The sequence below is a fragment of the Petaurus breviceps genome, unplaced genomic scaffold (genome assembly GCF_028583685.1).
Source record: "Petaurus breviceps papuanus isolate PSGF00001 unplaced genomic scaffold, PetGlider_PUasm1.0 582, whole genome shotgun sequence".
Taxonomy (NCBI): domain Eukaryota; kingdom Metazoa; phylum Chordata; class Mammalia; order Diprotodontia; family Petauridae; genus Petaurus; species Petaurus breviceps.
Genome location: NW_027186390.1, coordinates 982,846 through 1,001,646, shown reverse-complemented (window position 1 = coordinate 1,001,646; position 18,801 = coordinate 982,846). Strand labels below are relative to the sequence as shown.

The following is an 18,801-nucleotide window of genomic DNA, read 5'->3' as shown; positions in this document are numbered from 1 at the left end:
GAGACATAGGCAGTTTTGTTTTGTTTTTAAAACCATACCTTCCAATTGTTCCCAGGTTATGCTGGGGCTACTCAAAGGCTCAATCCTACTTCTCATCAGCAAAAGGAATTCTGATCTATTTTTCTGCTCCAGGAAGATTCAATCCTTCTTATGCAATTTACTGATCCCCTGCTCCTGGAGGCTCACCATAATGCCAGGCTTATTGCAGACACCTGATTGGGGGCTCACCTGATCAGCCTAGCTGACTACAGCTCAGAACTCTTCAGCTAAGGAGATCTGCCAACCTCAGCCACCTCTGTATTTGGAGTTACAAGCATGCATAATTGTACCAACTGATGGGCATTTTTTCAGCATTTCTCAGGATCCAGGTCAGGTCATCATGATTACATAGTGTATTGTTTTGTTTGATTATTCTTTCACTTATATTGTTAAGTCACTGTATATTGTTTTCCCAGTTTTCCTCAACTCATTCTGCATTAGTTTACATAAGTCTTTCCATGCTTCTCTGACTTCTTCATATTTGGTGTTTCTTATGGAACATTAATATCCCATTACATTTATTTACTCCAATTTGGGTAACTATTCCCCAAATTAGCAAACATCTACTCTGAAAAGCATGCTATTAAGGAAAACCCCATGGGTTTTCATGTCTGAAATTAAGTAACTAGAACTCGGGATTATCCATGAGACAGTCTTCAAAACTGAAAACAGAATCTCAGGGTCCAATCATATTTATTTTTTTGAGGCAATTAGGAATAAGTGACTTGCACATGGTTACATAGCTAGTAAGTATCTCAGATTAAATTTGAACTCAGGTCCTCCTGGCTGGTACTCTATCCACTGAGCTACCTAGCTGCTCCCAGATCTAGTCTTAGGATCACTGACCTATGATATAAGCTCATAAAAGGAAACAGGAAAGAACCAGGAACTAGAAATCCAACAATTCCCCTCCTAAGCTCTCTGGGAAAGCATGGAGAACTAGCCTGTGCTTCTTTTGCAAGCCATCACTTTTTTTCTCCTGAAATAGAGAAAGGCATAAATCCCCTCCATTCCACATTGTCATACTCCAGTCTAGAAGTCCAAAGAATAGAAAGTTCTGGAAAACAAAAGGGGGGGTGGAGAATGATGAATCATTTTACAGCTTCCTTTTACAGACTATAAAGAGGTAGACTCCAACAAAAATCCATTCTTCTGAATCTCAATAAACCAGTTTTTCTTGGTCACTGAGCACCAATCTGAGGAGTTCCCTATGTCTATTCTGATAAGGCTCCTTTGTAAAGTCCTTTACTTAAGGTCCAATGATCAACAGCACAAATAAAGGATGTCATCATGAGGCCTAGTACCCTAGAATCATTTAGTGCCCTCTGTTCTTGGAGACTTTCCTTCTAAAAAAGAGACACGAAGGCCTAAGAAGCCCGCTATTCTTATGGAAGAGGTGGGTGGGGAGGGAAAGAGAAGAGAATAAGAATTTAAATACTGCTTACCAAGTACTCTATCTCATTTGATCCTCACTACTGTGAGATAGGTACTATTATTTATCCCCACTTTGAAGTTGAGGAAGTTGAGACAAACAGAAGTTAAGTGACTTGCCCCAAGTCATAAAGTCATAGTAAGTGTCTGAGGCCAGCTTTGAACTCAAGTCTTCCTGACTCTAGGGCTGGTGTTCTACCCATGGTGCCACCTAGCTGTTCTGACATCACTATAAGTCTTTTGACTGAGATTGGACAACCCCTGTCAGGGAGGTTAAAAAGGACTTTCTTGGTTTGAGTAGAGATTGACTTAGATGACCTCAAAGATTCCTACTGGCTCTGAATTTCTCCAAAATGTCCAGAGGATACATACCCCAGAGGTGGCAGAGAAAAGAAACTAGAAATTTTAGTTATATGTAAATACAAATGGAAGAATAGAGATTCTCCACTGATCAACCTTCACTGGCTCAAGACTGATGTGAAGAAGAGGGCAAGGATTAAATTAAACACAGCTTTTTGCAGTTTATGAAAAAGTCAACATTAAGTACAGAAGCTTTCCCCCCAAAATAGACTATTCCATTTCAATAAAAATAATAGCAGCTGTCATTTTTCTTTCTCTTTAAATCCATGTATGCTGCTCAGAAGGCTTTAGGCTCCCTGGAATTTCTTTTAAGAATTTGAGTTATCCTTTAACTATCCAATCCTATTCAATAACTTTCAAATACCATACAACTAATATTCAAACATCGTGTCATATGAAGCTTCTGTCAAATTAAAAAATTTTTTTGGAATAAAACAAACATTTTCATAGCACAGAATAATAAAGAGATGATTGCACATCAAATGGTGTCTATTATGTACAACTTGCTATTCCTTGTAAATGTATAAAAAGGTTTTCATGTAAATTTCTTTTTTTCCTTTTATTGTTCTTCCATCCCTCCCACCCTAAAGATGGCTACTATTAGATACAAATAGGGTGTGTGTGTGTATACATATATATGTATATATGTATGTGTGTGTATATATATATATATATAGCATTCTATACTTCTATTTGTCAGTTCTTTCTCTGAATGCAGATAGGGTCTTCCTCTATATGCCCTTTGTAGTCAATTTAAGTATCTGTAATAGCCAAAATGATTTATTTGCTCAAAATTGTTCTTAAAACAATGTTGCTGTTACTGTATACAATGTTCCCTTGGTTCTGCTCATTTCTCTCTTCTTATCCATGTTTTTCTAAGATCATCAAACTCATCATCTTGTAACATAATAGTATTCCAACACAATCATATATCAAAATATGTTCAGCTATTCCCCAATATATGGACATCCCTGTGATTTCCATTTCTTTGCCACCACAAAGAAAGCTGCTATGACTATTTTATAACATATAGGTTCTTTTCCTTTTTCTCTAATCATCTTTGGAAATAGACCTAGTAGTAGTATTGATGGGTTAAAGGGTATAGACAGTTTAATAACTCTTTAGGCATAATTCCAGATTGCTCTCCAAAATGGTTGGATTAGTTCACAGTTCCATCAACAATGTATTGGTGGCCCAAATTTTCCATATCCTCTCCAACATTTGTTGCTTTCTCCTTCTATTGTTTTAGCCAATCTGATAGGTAGGTGTAAAATGATATCTCAATGTTGTTTTAATTTGCATCTCTCATCAATAATTATTTAGGGCTTTTTTATATGATTATAAACTGTTTTGATTTTTTTATTGGAAAACTGCCTTTCATAATTTACTAATTGGAGAATGACTTGCATTCTTATCCATCTGACAAAGTTCTTTATATATTTGAGATATGAGACCTTTACCTGAAAAACACTTTATAAAAATTTTCCCCCAATTTTCTTCTTTCCTTTTGATCTTGGCTACATTTATTTGTACAAAACCTTTTAAATTTAGTGTAATTGAAGTTATCCATTTTACACCTCACTCTGCTCTCTATCGTTTACTCATAAATTGTTCACCTATCCACAAATCTGATAGATAATATGTTTCATGTTCTTCAAATTAGCTTGTAATATTTCTCTTTATTTCTTGGCCATATATTCATTTTGACCTTATCTTGGTAAATGGTGTAAGATATCAATCTATGCCCAATTTCTGCCATACTGTTTTCCACTTTTCCCAAGAATCTTTACTGAATAATGAATTCTTATACCAAAATCTAATATTTACATTTGTCAGATACTAGGCTACTATATTTATTTGCTGCTGTAAATTGTATTTCCACTCTATTCCGTTGATCTACATTCCTATTTCTTAGCCAGTACCAAATAGTTTTGATAATTTTTGCCTTATAACATAGTTTGAGGTCTAATACTGCTAAGTCTCCTTCCTTTACATTTTTTCATTATTTCCTTAATATTCTTGACATTTTGCTCTTCCAAATAAATTTTGTTATTATTTTTCTAATTCGGTAAAATAATTTTTTGGTAATTTAATTAGTATGATATTGAATATACAATTTCGTTTATGTAAAATTGTAATTTTTATTGTATTGGCACTGACTACCCATGAAAATTAATATTTATCGGGGCAGCTAGGTGGCACAGTGAATAAAGTACCAGTCCTGAAGTCAGGAGAACCTGAGTTCAAATCCAACCTCGAATAATTGACATACTAGCTGTGTCCTTGAGCAAGTCACTTAACCCCAATTGCCTTGCCTTTCCCCCTCCAAAAAGAAAATTAATATTTCTCTATTTAAATCTGATTTTATTTTTATAATTTTCTTTATATAGTCCCTGGGTTCATTTTGGCAAGTATACTCCCAGATATTTTATACTATCTAGAATTATTTTAAATGGGGTATCTCTTACTATCTCTTCTTGCAGGGTTTTATTTGTGATATTTAGGATTGCTGATGATATATGTGGATTTACTTTGTATCCTGCTACTTTGCTAAAATTATTAATTGTTTCAACTAACTTTTTAGTTGAATCTTTGGGATTTTCCAAGTATATCATCATATCATCTGCAAAAAGAAATAGTCTTATTACTCATTACTTATTCTGATTTCTTCTATTTCTTTTTCTTCTCTTATTGCCATTGTTAGGATTTCCAATATAATACTGAATAATATCAGTGACGGTGGGCATCCTTGGTTCATAGCAGATCTTACTGGGAAGGCTCCTAGCTTGTCCCCATTACAAGTATTTCTTGTTAATGGTTTTAGATAAATACTTTTTATCAGTTTAAGGAAATATTAATTCATGCCTTTACTTTCAAGTGTTTTTAATAGGAATGAGTATTATACTTTATTAAAAGCTTTTTCTGCATCTATTGATATAATCATATGATTTCCTATTATTATCAATATAAATAGTTTTCTTTATGTTAAACCAGCCCTGCATTCCTGGCATAAATCCCATGTGGTTGTAATGTAGACTCTTTGTAATACATTGTTATAATCTTTTAGCTTGTATTTTATTTAGGATTTTTGCATTCATATTAATGAATGAAATTGGTCTACAATTTTATTTCTCTGTTTTTAAGAACACTCTTAACATCATTTGGTTTCCAATATAATCACTCCTAATCATTTTGACCTGCAAGTTTGATACTGTGTCTAGTTAAATGCCAGCAGGTATTTATTAATATGGTCTACAGATACGATCATGGAAATTCAAATGTGACTTTTCATTCATTCCATAAATGTTTATTAAATGCCTATGTGCCAGACACTGTGTCCTAGGTACTGATCATGCATAGGCAAAAGCAAAAATGGAAAAAGAATGCCTGTCCTCAGTGAGATTACATTCTATTGGAGGGGAAAATGAGCACAAATTTTGTAAATGTAAAGCAAATGCATAAGGTAAATACAAAGTAATATGCAGATGGGCTGGGAACAGAAATTACAAGAAAAGATCTCATTTAGCAACTGGCCCTTAAACTGAGCCTTGAAGAAAGTTAAGCATTCTATGAGGCAAAGGTACAAGTCTATGCACAGTACAGAGATGGAAGATGGCATGGTATTTAGAGGGAACAAGACCTCTGTCTCATAAGAGGCAGATTTGATACTGGTTCTCCAGATTTTGGTTAATAGATGTGTGTGTGTGTGTGTGTGTGCATGTGTGTGTGTATTTTTTCTTAACCTTACATCCAATCAAATTAATTCAATAGATCATGTAAAGCAGCTACAAAGATTCAGGATCCTTTTTTTTTTTTTTGCCTTTTGGAGGACAACTGGGGTAAAGTAACTTGCCCAAGGTTACACAGCTAGTTGTGTGTGTGTGTGTGTGTGTGTGTGTGTGTGTGTTAAGTGTCTGAGGCCAGATCCGAACTCAGGTCCTCTTGACCCCGGGGCCGGCACTTTACTCACTGCGCCACCTAGCCACCCCAAGATTCAGAATCCTAAAAGAAAAACCAGCTATTTTGGCACTGGGGGGCAGGTTTTTAACAGCTAGTAGGCCAAATCTCTTAGAGAACTGTGGGCAGAGATCTATCATGCTTTGACATCAGTTCTGAAGAAATCATTACAGAACTATAGCAGCAAGCACCCCAGCGTCCCCAGGGTGGCTGCCAACACAGGTTCTTAGATCTGCTTCTCTAAAGGAAAGCAACTCAAAATGGGTTAACAAGCTTACTTTAATCAATCAAACATATATTGTTTACCTAGTTTAGGGGAAAATGGTCAGCACTCCGAACTCCAGAATATACAGAGGTTACAAGCATAAGTTACAAGAACATTTCAGCAGACAGGTTTCCCAACTGTCCAACCATTATACATCCATAACAAATCACAGTTACCAGAGAAGGAAGTATCAACATCTGGGTTTTCAAAGCCGGGGGGGGGGGGGGGGGGCGGGGCTCTCAACAAGGGCTGCCCAGAGTCTCATCTGGTCAAATCACACAACACTTCTCAAAGTGAGCCCCAAAGCAAAGCTTCCCATCAGGGCTTTATATAGCTTTCTCCTGGATCAGAGAATGTAACAACCTTCTTGACCCACTGCCCAATTACAAAGTATCTCCTGAAAAAGAAGCCTCCCACCACAGGCTCCAGGTGCACTTAAGCCCATGGGCAGGGAAGATCTTAAAAATTTACATTCCCATTACAAGAACATGTGCCACATCATCAGGAGATTGCTATAGCAACAAAGGATTATTATAAGGTAGTTGTCAGTTAATATCAGAAAAGAGCTATTAAAATAAAAAATGTAATAATGCTAATACTTGCTATTTGTATTAAGCTATTACTTTCAAAATCCATTCCTTTTTATTATCTCATTTTATTTTCACAGAGCTCTCTTGAATAGGAAAAATCTTCAATTCCTTTAGTAGCTAGTCAGTCAATAAACATTTATTAGGCACCTTTAATGTTCCATGCACTTTGCAAAGCACTCACAATACAAAGACAAGCTAAAGACATTCTACTTAGTCACAAGGAGTTCAATGTCTAATGGGGAGATAATATGCCAGCAAAAAAACTGTGTACAAAGAAATTATATACAGTATAAATTGGAGATAATCAAAAGAAGGAAAGCACAAGGTGGAGTAACCAAAGCCCAAGGAAATGAAAAGATTTACCCCAAAGACAGCTCATCAGAGGTGAAACCAGGGTTGGAATCCATTTTCCTGAACCCTAACCCCTATACTTGTTCATCTAGTTTTACATAACTTAATAATGTTGGCATTCAATTGTCCGGTTTCAACAAGCTTCCTTGTTTGGGCACCTTCATTGTCTGACCTGAAGATGGCATAATAGCATAGACCTTTCTTTTTCCTCAATGTTTCAGCCAAGATGTTTAGTTCACACTTGGTCTGGCACCTAGGAAGTAACACTTGTGCCAGGGGAAAAAAGGCACCCACAGAGCCCAAATCAAGTCTGGAATCTCTAAAACCTCAGCTCCAGAAATTTGCAATCTGTTCCAGGTCCTAAATGACTTAAACAGAGACCTAAAGGACCCTGGCTAAGTTTCTCTAGACTTCTGTGCTTAGACTGTCTCTTGGTCCAATTTCTGTCTTCTCAGAATGACTGAGGGCATAAGGAGTTGACTAATAAGGTAGTATATACGTGGTGCCTTTCTGACCCAGTGATACCCAATGGGTGTTTGTAATGGTAACAGGAATTTGAAGATCTTCCCTGCCCCTTGATAAACTTAAGTGAATTTGAGGACTTTTCCTGATTTGAAAATAAACTCTGCCCCCTTGTAGGTTGAATGTGGTCACAGGGAGCCTGTGGTGGGAGGCTTGCTTTTTAGAAAGGCACTTTTGTTACTTTGTAGTTAAGTGGGTCAGGAGGGTTGTGATGTTCTCTGACCCTAAAGAAGACTATATATACCTCTGAGATAAAGTTTTGCATTGGGGCTCTCTTATGGAAAGAGTTGTGTCATTGTCCACATGATACTCTGGGCAGCCATTGAGCCCCTGGGCTTTGAAAACCCAGATGTTGGTGCTTCTCTCTCTGGTGACTAACTGTATTATGTAATGGTCAGACAGCTAGAAGCCCTGTCTGCTAGTCTGCTGAATTGTGTTATTTTCTCTGTGTTTTTTTTTTGTTTGTTTGCTTGTAACTTGTTTGTATTCTCTGAAGTTAAGGGTGCTGACTTTTTCCCTTGAACTAGGTAAATGACATATGTTTGATTAAACTAAGATTGTTAACCCTTTTTGAGTTGCTTTCCTTTAGAAAAGCAGATCAAAGAACCTGTGGGTAAGCTAGGGTGCTTGCTGCTATAGTACCCCCACTGGGAAAGTTGCATAAATGTGACAAATGTCAGTTCATCACTTTTTTGTATGACCCTACTCCCCTGTTCCCCTAGACTTTTCTGTATGAAGTTTAAAACATGTTTTCTTTATGTTAATTTGTCTTAGCATGGCCAACATTTAACTTTTCATAAGCTAGGAGAAGAACTGGCATTTTCTTAGGTAATACTCTTAATATTACATGCTTAGAATAATGTAAGCTATCTGCTATTCACCAGTATCTTTGTAGGCTTACGGTTAAATACATCACTGAATGGAAAGAGAATTGACTAGTGATTATTTAAAAAAACAACAACAATGTAGACCTGTTCTACCATTTAGTAGCAGCGTGACCATGGGTAAATAAATTAACCCAAGTCCTTAGTTTTCTCATCTATTAGAAAAAAATTATTTTGTCCCATGTAGGATAAGGCTCAAATAAAATAATGTAAATACAATGTAATCTTGTGAAGTGCAATCCTCAACATTTTATTATTTTTCTTTTTTTGCTTTTTGGAGGGCAATTGGGGTTAAGTGACTTGCCCAAGGTCACACAGCTAGTTTTTGTGTTAAGTGTCTAAGGACAGATTTGAACTCAGGTTCTCCTGACTCCGGGGCTGGTGCTCTATTCACTGTGCCACCTAGCCGCCCCCAACATTTTATTATTTTTCAATTTCATCACTGAGTTAGTTTCCTTTGCGCCATGTCAATTTTTTGCTTGTGGCTATATCCTTCATTTAACTTTTCATTCTGACCCCAACTGCTTCAGCAAATTCCCAAAATCTAGGGTCAGTTGCAGAGCCTGAGTTCAGTCCTTCACAGTTTCAGTACCATGTGCAGTTGCATACTTATAACCTTATCAAACTGAAGGTCTACAGAGACGCTGTGCTGACCTCATTGCTATATGCCTGTGAAACCTGAACACTATATCAGCACGATGCCGGGAAACTGAATTGTTTCCATTTGAATTGTCTTGGGAAGATTCTGAAAATCGCATGGCAAGATTAGGTCCTTTCTCAAACTCAACTGCCAAGCTTTCAAATTCTGCTGCAGACAGAGCAACTCTGATGGGATGGCCATGTTGCTTGAATGCCAAACGCACATTTGCCTTCATTTGCCTAAAAGGCTATTTTACAGAGAACTCATGCAAGGCAAGCTCTCACACAGAGATCAGAAGAAGCAATACAAGGACACTTTGAAGGTGTCTCTGAAGAAATTTGGTATTGATTGTGAGACATGAGAGACATGGCAAAGGACCATGCATGCCCATGTCAAAGAAGGCACTGTACTCTATGAGCAAAGCAGAATTCGAATCGTCAAAAGAAATGTGAGATGTGCACATTTACAGACATCTCCCTCTTAAGTGGTCATTCAGGCTATTTGTGCCCAACCTGTGGTAGAGCCTTCTGAGCTCATATCAGTCTCATCAGTCACAGTAGGACACACTGTACATTAACCCCAATATAGTGATGCCATTTTGATCCCTTTCAAGTATGAAGGAAAACAACCACATACTTATATTATGGAATCAGATAAAGACTTTAGGGGTCAGATAAAGACTCAAGTCCTCCCAAAGTACTACTCAAACCTAAAAAAAAGCACTATTCTTCAGTTCCCATTTACTTTTGAAGGAAATTCAAGAATTTGTCTAAAGAAATTCAGGCAAACTAAAGAAGAGAGGGATGCTTAGAGAAATCAGGAAAGGCAATGTGGTCAATCATTATTTCACTTGGTTTTCTATATGAGAGGAGGGGAGATTGTAAGTTCTTGGATGCAGATGGTGAATTCAGTGGTTAGGTTGTTGTATTTCTAGGAGATAATTAAAGTTTTAGAGAATAGTCATGAAATTTTATTTGAATTTAAAGTCCTTCATGGGCTTTTCTGCTGACTTTGTGGCTTTTGTAAGAACTCTCAGAAATACATTTTCCTTTATATATATTTACTCATACTGATAAGCTTAGCCTGAATAAATGCTATCAGCCTCTTTTTTCAAAGTACAAATATTTGATCAGCCTCTTTTAAAAGTACAAATATTATACTTAACTTAATGTGTGCAAGTATACAAATTGAACGTGAGAACAAGCCCTATACAACTAAGTGAATCTCAAAGTTTATTTAATTTGACTTTCAAGTGTGAAGTAAGCCATATCTACAAAATCACTTAAGACATTCTGTTTTTCCAGCTATTTATGACAGAATAAAAGAAGGAAAGGGGCAAGGTAGTGTAAGGTGCCCGAGAGTCTAGACATGTGGATTCTAGTCTAGACCTAAATTCTTATGCTAGTAGACTACAAGTTGGTCATATGGCCTTGACAAGAACACTTAACAAGATTTCATCATTGGAAGGAGTCACTGAGGTCATCTAGTCCTACTCATAATTGAGCAGGAAACTCCTTCACATCATTCCTAACCAATAGTTATCCAGCCTCCACTTTAAAACTTCAAGTGAGAAGGAACCAGTTACCTCCTGAGGGACCCCCATTCAACTTTTGAATATTTCTAATTATTTGGCATTTTTTTCACATATGGACACAAAATCCAATTCTTTATAACTTACACCCATTGTTCATAGTTTAGTCTTTTGGGGCCAAGGTGGTATAAGATAGAGTATGCCCCATTTAGGAGGAAATTTTTGTACTTATGTTCTTGCTACATATCCTTGCATTGCTGAGGATTGCCATATTTCAATGTAATTCATAATATCTTGTAATCTCATGTATTTATTGACCCCTTAATGATACAGAAAAGGTTAAGAATTCCTCCTCTCAAAGATGTGACTTGAGCAGTTTTGAAAGAAACAAGAAATTCTATGAGGCAGAAATGAGATGGGAGTGTATGGGTGGTAGTCAGCACAAAGATGTGGAGAGGAAACACAAAGTAGCCATGTGTGAGGAATAGCAAGAAGACCAGTTTGGCCGCCCCATAACATGTCAGAAAGAAAGTAATGCATATAGTCCCCCACCCAATGGGATTGCTCCCCCAATTTAAAGCCTGTGGCTAGGTCCCCTGCAGAACCCTTAAACTAGGTCCAAGGTACTCTGTGAGAATGTACTCAACACTATAACTCCCAAGGTTCCACCAGTATGTTTACTTAAATACTAAGCCAGAAGACACAATTATCTGAAATCAAAGAAAGGCATTTATTGACTCAGCACCATCAAAATGATATCTACAAGACAGTCTCTCACCTTAAATTTTAATAAGGGAAGAAAACAGATAAAGAAAAACTAAGAAGACCGAAGAGTGCTCCTCTATGGGATGGTCTGGAAATGGTCACATAGACCTGGTTTTAGGTAAGATAAGCTGCAAGTTGAACTATCAGAGAACACTGTCCCAGAGGAAGAGCCTAAGATTTTCTGTGAGGGTCTACAGATGTGCTATCAGTAGATATTATTCACAAACTTTAAAGCCTTAGTAGATTTTTTAATGAATCAACATGGCCAAAACAATTAATTACTTGCTTAGTCAACTCTGGCGATGAGTTTTTGCACGTAGGATGTAAATCAGAAGACAGACACAGAGTCTATTACTGGGTCCATACTTGAAGCCTTTCTTGAATGGGGAAGACTTTTCAGAACTTTCCTCTTTTTAAAAGAATTAAATTTTTTATTCTGAACTTACCAAACACCACCAAATATGTATATATATATATGTATATAAATAATATATGTATATAATGAATAAAAATATAAAATCACAAACCCCTTTTATGAATAGCTTGTTTTTAGGCATCTAAAGTTGTCCCACTTGCAAATATTTTCCTCTCAATCTATTTTTTCTCTCCTGTGCATTATTTATAATTCTTCGTTGATGCAGAATCTGTAGGCATAGGTTTCAGGAACCAAAATTCTCCTTCACAGTAGAATAAGGCATGAGCCTACAGTGATGTTTAACTGGAATTGGAAAATGGAGACAGTAATGATCTTCCTCACATTAAACCCCACAAATCACTTTGTTAGAACCATTGTTAGGTACTTAGGGTATATTATGTTTTATTCTAATCATTTTTACTTATATTGTCTAGACTGTTAGCCCTAGGAACCCAGGAAAGGTGTCTTACCTAAACTGTCTAAACATAAACCTGAATTTAGCACAGTACTCTGTGCCCTGGGCTGAGTTAGAACACATGTATAATCAAAGTGGAATATTCTTAATTTGATGTGTGTGTATATAAATGAATAAGCCTAGAATGTTTGCAGTAAATTTAACTTTACAGATCTTCTAAGTCTAACATGTTATTTGAAAAGCAAGTAACACAAATGGGATGAAACTTTGATTTTGTTCTCCACTAACTATTTCACAGATATTTATTACCATTTTGGATATACAGGGCTTTTGATCATCTAAAAATGCTTAGGAGTGACCATTTTCTCCACAATGGAGTTCCCATTTCCAATAAGCCACCTATAGTGGCTACAGACCTAGTCAGAGTCCTCAGATAAAACTGAAAGAGGAGTATTTACCCCTAGCATCTTTCCTTCCATCATTTTTATTTTATTATACCTATACCTATTTTGCTGGGGCATGACTTCACATTGCTCTTTCACCAATGGATCATTTCAGGATATCCTACAGGTACTATACAGCATGGTCACAGGTCCCTGACCTCTTAACATTCTTCATTTCTCCCTACTCCAAAACACATCTATCCTGGCCTTTGTCTTTTTACCTGAAGAAGGGAAGGAAGAAAGGGAAACATTTATTGAGAACCCACTATGTGCCAGTTATGGTGTTAAGCACTCTTCAAATACTACCTCATTTCATCCTCACAGAAACCCTGGTAGGTGCTATTATTATCCACACAGGTGAGGATTAACACAAGTTAAATGACTTGCCCAGTGTCACTCAGCTTTTAAGTATTTGAGCCCAGATTTGAACTTAGGTCTTCCTGACTCCAGTCCCCAGTACTCTATCCACTTCACCACCTAGCTGCTGTCATGTGTGTGTGTGTATTCTTTTTTGGGGGGTAAGAATGGTTACAACTTGTCTAGGAAGCAGCCTCAGGTCCCTTGGATGACTTAATGCATTAATTCACTTAAAATGTACCTTTAAAATTTTTGATGCCTTTTGGGTTTTGTTGCCTTTCTTTTAAATTTTAAAACATTTTTTGTGACTGTTTTTGTATTGCCTTCATTTTCTAAATATTCCCCATCATCTGTTTTAACAACTAAAAATGAAAAAAAAATTATTTCGACAAAAGCAACCAATATATTGAGTGTATTTGCAATAATATACCACTAGATTCCTCTACCTTTCTAATTAAGGGAGGAAAGTACAGGTACTCTTAAGAACGCTTTTCAAGGATAACTCAAGTAGCAGGAACCACAGCAGGTCAATGAGAAAGGCTAAGGCATAGGTTCCCAAAGTGGACAATACTGCCCCCTGGGGGTGCTGGGATGATTGGGGAGGGGCAATTGGAGGTGTTAAATAAAATAAAAGGTGATGGTGGAAGCATAAGGAAAGAAGAGAAGAGAATTTTGAAAAAAACATTTGTCCATGTTTCATCTGTTGTGTAACAGAATTAAAGTCATGGTGGTTGCATTATTTTCTAAATGAACACACAAAATGCAGGTTATAATCTATCACTGGTCAAATCCCCCAACAGGTCTTAACAAGCAAGTGTTGGACAATGAGTGTGTTGAGTGTGTTGTGCATTGTCAAGAAGTCCAGCATGCATAGACAGGAATATGTGCATGTAATTACTTGTTTACAATATAATACTATAAGTTACATGATACAATGTTGTGTCATCAAAATTTCAATGCAGGAAAAACTTCACAAATTTACAATAAAATGTTAAATAAATTTACAAATAAATGTTAAAAATAAAATGCATCATTTTTTTAAAATTAATATTTTTAATGATGTAAATTTCAAAGAAGAAACCCATTAAAGGGTTAAAGAAAGTAGATTTCCAGAGAAGCACTGAATAATTTTTTTTTAAGTGAGGTGGGCCAAATAAGTTTGGGAACTTCTGGACTAAGAATTAGGCAGGCCCTCAAATCACACCATATAAAGGTAGCTGTCAACTCTGTCCACATATGAGGCCATCCCTTGGACTCAAATTGAAGCTGTTGTTGTAGTTGTTCAGTCATTTTTAATTTATCACTCCATTTTGGGTTTTTTGGCAAAGAGACTGGAATGGTTTGCCATCTCCTTCCCCAGCTCATTTTACAGATGAAGAAACTGAGACAAACAAAATGAAGTGACTTGCCCAGGGTCACACAGCTAGTAAGTGTCTGAGACCAAATCTGAACTCAGGAAATTGAGTCTTCCTGATGTCAAGTATGGTACTCTATCTACCGTACCACCTAGCTGCCTTTCAAAGATATTACCCTTTACTGAATTTAATCTATTACATCCTCTTTCCTGGAGAGGGTGGGTAGTGGAAGAGGAGGTCATAATGACATATAATAACACCTCTACCCCTTCAAACTGATATCCACACAGACTCTAACATATGATAAATGATCAGCTTGCTTTTGTGCAGGAACCCAAAACATGAGCATTATTATGATGTGCTGACAAAATAAGTTCAGGCACCTCCTGCTCGGAAGTGGTTTCAGAAACTTGGGGGGATTGAGGTGGAGGGGCTACATTGCCATTCATCCCTAGAGCAAGATCATTGGTATCATAAAACAAAGTTAGAGACATTTTACCAAGTCAAGATTCAATAAAATTAATTCTTGATTCTTTATCTTTAGGTAAAAAGAAGCCTAGGGGCTGGACAGCAGAAGCTGTTGTCGTTGCCAACTAACTCCTCATGCTTAGTTGGTGCAGAGAAATGAAGAGCACAGACACTTGGAGATACATTTTCTCCTTTGGTATCCCAAGACTTTCTCTACTGCTTTTGCTTGTGATCAGCACTTGAGCCTGAAAAGATTGCTGTAGGATGGGCAGCTCCTCCCCACTTTCCTGGGAAAGTCCACACCACAGTTTGCAGCTATGGAACTTCTCTCATCTGGAGGGTTACCCAATCTGGTTTGCTTATAGCTGAACTGCTGGTCTGTGGCTAGCACTGAGCCAACCAGCCAGCTTCCTTCCCACAGAATTTCATCTAAATCCCACAGATGAGCACTGTCACTGCACCTTCAGGAAGGACCTTATTTTGGGTTGTTGGGACTTCGTTGAGTAAGTGGAAACTTCTCTATTCTTCCTCAGAACAAGAAATTGCAGCTACAAGACCCACAGGACCAGTGGAAGAACTTGAAGACTGATTCTGGAAACAGATTAAAGCCACAGGACTTTTAGAACAGAGATTTTTAAAAATGAATTCAAAGAAACTTAGTTTCTTAGTGGTGCTTCTGTTCACAGTGACAGTGTACTTCTATATCAATGGTGTGTTCATGCAAACAAACCCAAAAATGCTAAAAGTCTCAAACTCTTCAGCTCTTAATGAAGTTTGTGATTCAGTTATCAGAGGACAGATGATTTCTATTCAAGGAACTGTTCCTGACAGTTTCAAGAAACAGTTCCTGGGAGTTGAAAATATTTCTTGTCAAGACTACTTGCTCCAAAGTCACTACATAACAGCTCCCCTGTCGGAAGAAGAAGCCCAGTTTCCTTTGGCCTATGTAATGGTCATTCATAAGGACTTTGAGACCTTTGAGAGACTTTTCAGGGCAATTTACATGCCCCAAAATGTTTACTGTGTTCATGTGGATGAGAAGGCAACAGCTGAGTTTAAAGATGCTGTGGGGAGATTGGTGGGATGCTTCCCCAATGCTTTCCTTGCCTCCAAGATGGAGCCAGTTGTCTATGCTGGAATATCCAGGCTCCAGGCTGACCTGAACTGCATGAAAGACCTTGTAGCCTCTAAGGTTCAGTGGAAGTACATTATTAACACTTGTGGGCAAGATTTCCCTCTGAAAACCAATAAGGAAATAATCCAGCATTTGAAAGGATTTAAAGGGAAAAATATCACCCCAGGGATACTTCCTCCTCCTCATATTATTCAAAGGACCAAATATATCTATAAGGAACAGAGATATTTTTTATTCTCCTTCATGATGTGGACTTTCAGAAGGAAAACTCTTCCTCCCCACAATCTGACCATTTACTTTGGCTCGGCTTATGTTGCTCTCACAAGGGAATTTGCCAACTTTGCTCTCCAAGACCAAAGGGCCATTGATTTACTGGAGTGGTCTAAAGACACCTACAGTCCTGATGAGCATTTCTGGGTGACTCTCAATAGGATTCCAGGTATGGTTGACTTTTATTTTCATTTTATCATATTATTAGGTTCAGTGGACTTTGCAGAAAAGAAATTACATAATTTAACTATTATACTAAGGTACACTGAATGCTCATAAAATGTGCCTATGATACTTTAATTACTTTATGTCACAAATCCTTGATGTTATGTGCAGTCATTTTTGAAACCAAGTTAAATGTTGCATAGAAGGTCAATACCACTGTTACATACTGGTCATATGGGAGACATAAAATTTGTTTACAGCTTTGGAGACAATGAATTTAGAGTTGGAATGAGTCAATTGAGATAGAGGTAAATTATTGTTAGCTCAAGAAATCAATCAACAAGCATTGATTAAGTGTCATGCACTGTGATGGGTACTGGGCATATAAATATAAATGAATGAAATAATCCCTACTCACAGGGAGCCTACTTTATAAAAGGAGCAGAAATGAGTAAAGAATACAGGTAAACTAGAAGACACCAAAAGTTTATTTCATTAATTATTTTTTCAATTACAGTTTTACCTCCTTACCACCAACCCCCTTATTGAAAGAGTAAGAACAAAACAAAACCCCTGTTATGAACATGCATAATCAAGAAAAAAAATTACTGAATTGGCCATGTACCAAAAAATTACAAGCCAATCACTTATCAGGAGGTAGATAGCATATTTCATTGTAAGTCCTCTGGAATCATGATTGATCGCTCAATAAGGTTATTTGAAAAAGAATGGGAAAGTAAAGGCAAAAGGAGTAGGAGAAAGATAAAGAGGACTCGTAGTCACTAGTGTAAATTTGGTTAGAGATGATCCAAGTATAATTATCACTTCACCATCACAACTTTCCCCACTGCAGTTTTGATATATTACAGGTCAGCATAAGCAACTAAATTGGAATTTGGGGGGAATTTTTCAGGAGCCAAAGACAACATGCAAATGCCAGCAGATAACAGAAAATATTTAGAAACTCAGAAATGCATAAAATACATGTATTTCTTTTAATACCATAATAATTCAGATTTCTTCTCTGGTTCAAAGGAAGGGCCAAAAACTTTTACATGGATTTTCCCGATCCTGGGGGATATGGCTCCCCTAACCTCCCACCCCCCAACAGCTGTGATGTGGAAGGGATAACTGTAGTGCATTCATGAAATAAATGTGTGGTATATACCTGAGGAACTCAGGAAGACTGGAAGGAAAGAAAATAACTTGGGCAAAACTTGCAATGAGGGCCAGAGTCATGACAGCCTCTGTGCGTTATACTATATATATATATGTATATATCTTTTGTCTTGGTTGCTGGTTTCATCAGGACAGGTTCTACAAAGAGCCAGAAACATTGTATGCCAGATGGATTATTGTGGCTGCTGATTTCCTTGACTGAAAAATGTTACCTGTACCTTAAGCTTAATTCAAGGAGTCTTTGCATCATTTAATGGGATGTCTAACAGAATGCTTTGACAGAATTCTGATACAACTTCTCAGAAAAAAATTCTTTACTAGGTTATTGCACTTCCCATTTGTGTATCCTGTTTACATGGACAGCAATACAGAAGGCAGAAATAGGAGTTTGAAAAACATATGTAACATGCACAGCTATGTGGTGCATTGCAATTATAGAGCATTCATATATATATATATAAATTTGAGTTAGTGTTATTGTTGCTGAAAAGCAAAGTAGGTCACTTTGTTTTATTGTCTAAAAAGGTTAGATAAGTCTTGTGGGTCATCTAGGCCAATCAATTCATTTGCAGATGTGAAATCACTAAGAACAAGAAAGTCTAGACACTTACCCACAGGTATTAAGTGGAAGAGTCAGGATCCTCTGAGAACCCAGGTCCTCTGACTACAACTAGACACAACACTCTTTCATTGTCCTGGAGTTAGATCAGATATTTCCATTGTCTTTTCTGAGAAAATTGTAAATTATCGTTGTTTTCATATTCTTCTCCTATTGTGTAGTAGACTTAGAGGCACATGAGGACCCTGAGATTGACTCATGCAGATTAATTAGGAATACATTAATAAGGAACAATAATGTAGATTACTAAGCAGTCTTTTAATAAGGAATAATAATGATACAATTAATAAGAAATCTAAGAGTAATATGATGGGACAGCTAGGTGGTACATTGGGTAGAGTGACAGGCCTGAAGTCAAGAAGACTCATCTCCCTGAATTTAAAGCTGGCCTCAGACACTTGCTAGCCATGTGAGCCTGGGCAAGTCATTGGCAAACCACTTCTGTATCTCTGCCAAAAAAACCTCAACCAAATGAGGCCACAAAGAGTCAGACAGGACTGAATAAAAATGACAATTGCCCTCAGATGTGTCTAGTTCAAGCAATGAAAGGAAGTTGGAGACAGGCTTATCAGGCTCAGAACTAGTCAACAGGCAGTCTAAGAGAAGGAGGGAGGGAGGGAGGGAGGGAGGGAGGAAGGAAGGAAG

General features: G+C 37.2%; 1 protein-coding gene across 1 annotated transcript in view; it reads left to right on the top strand.

The window, feature by feature from the left end:
* LOC138173493 (N-acetyllactosaminide beta-1,6-N-acetylglucosaminyl-transferase-like) overlaps window positions 1-18,801 on the top strand; it is a 164,304-nt gene that overhangs the window by 22,994 nt on the left and 122,509 nt on the right. The window contains exon 2 of the mRNA XM_069103500.1: window positions 14,865-16,362. Within this exon, the coding sequence (XP_068959601.1) occupies window positions 15,429-16,362 (934 nt within the window). The 5' untranslated portion in view covers window positions 14,865-15,428. The remainder of the gene's footprint in view (window positions 1-14,864; window positions 16,363-18,801) is intronic.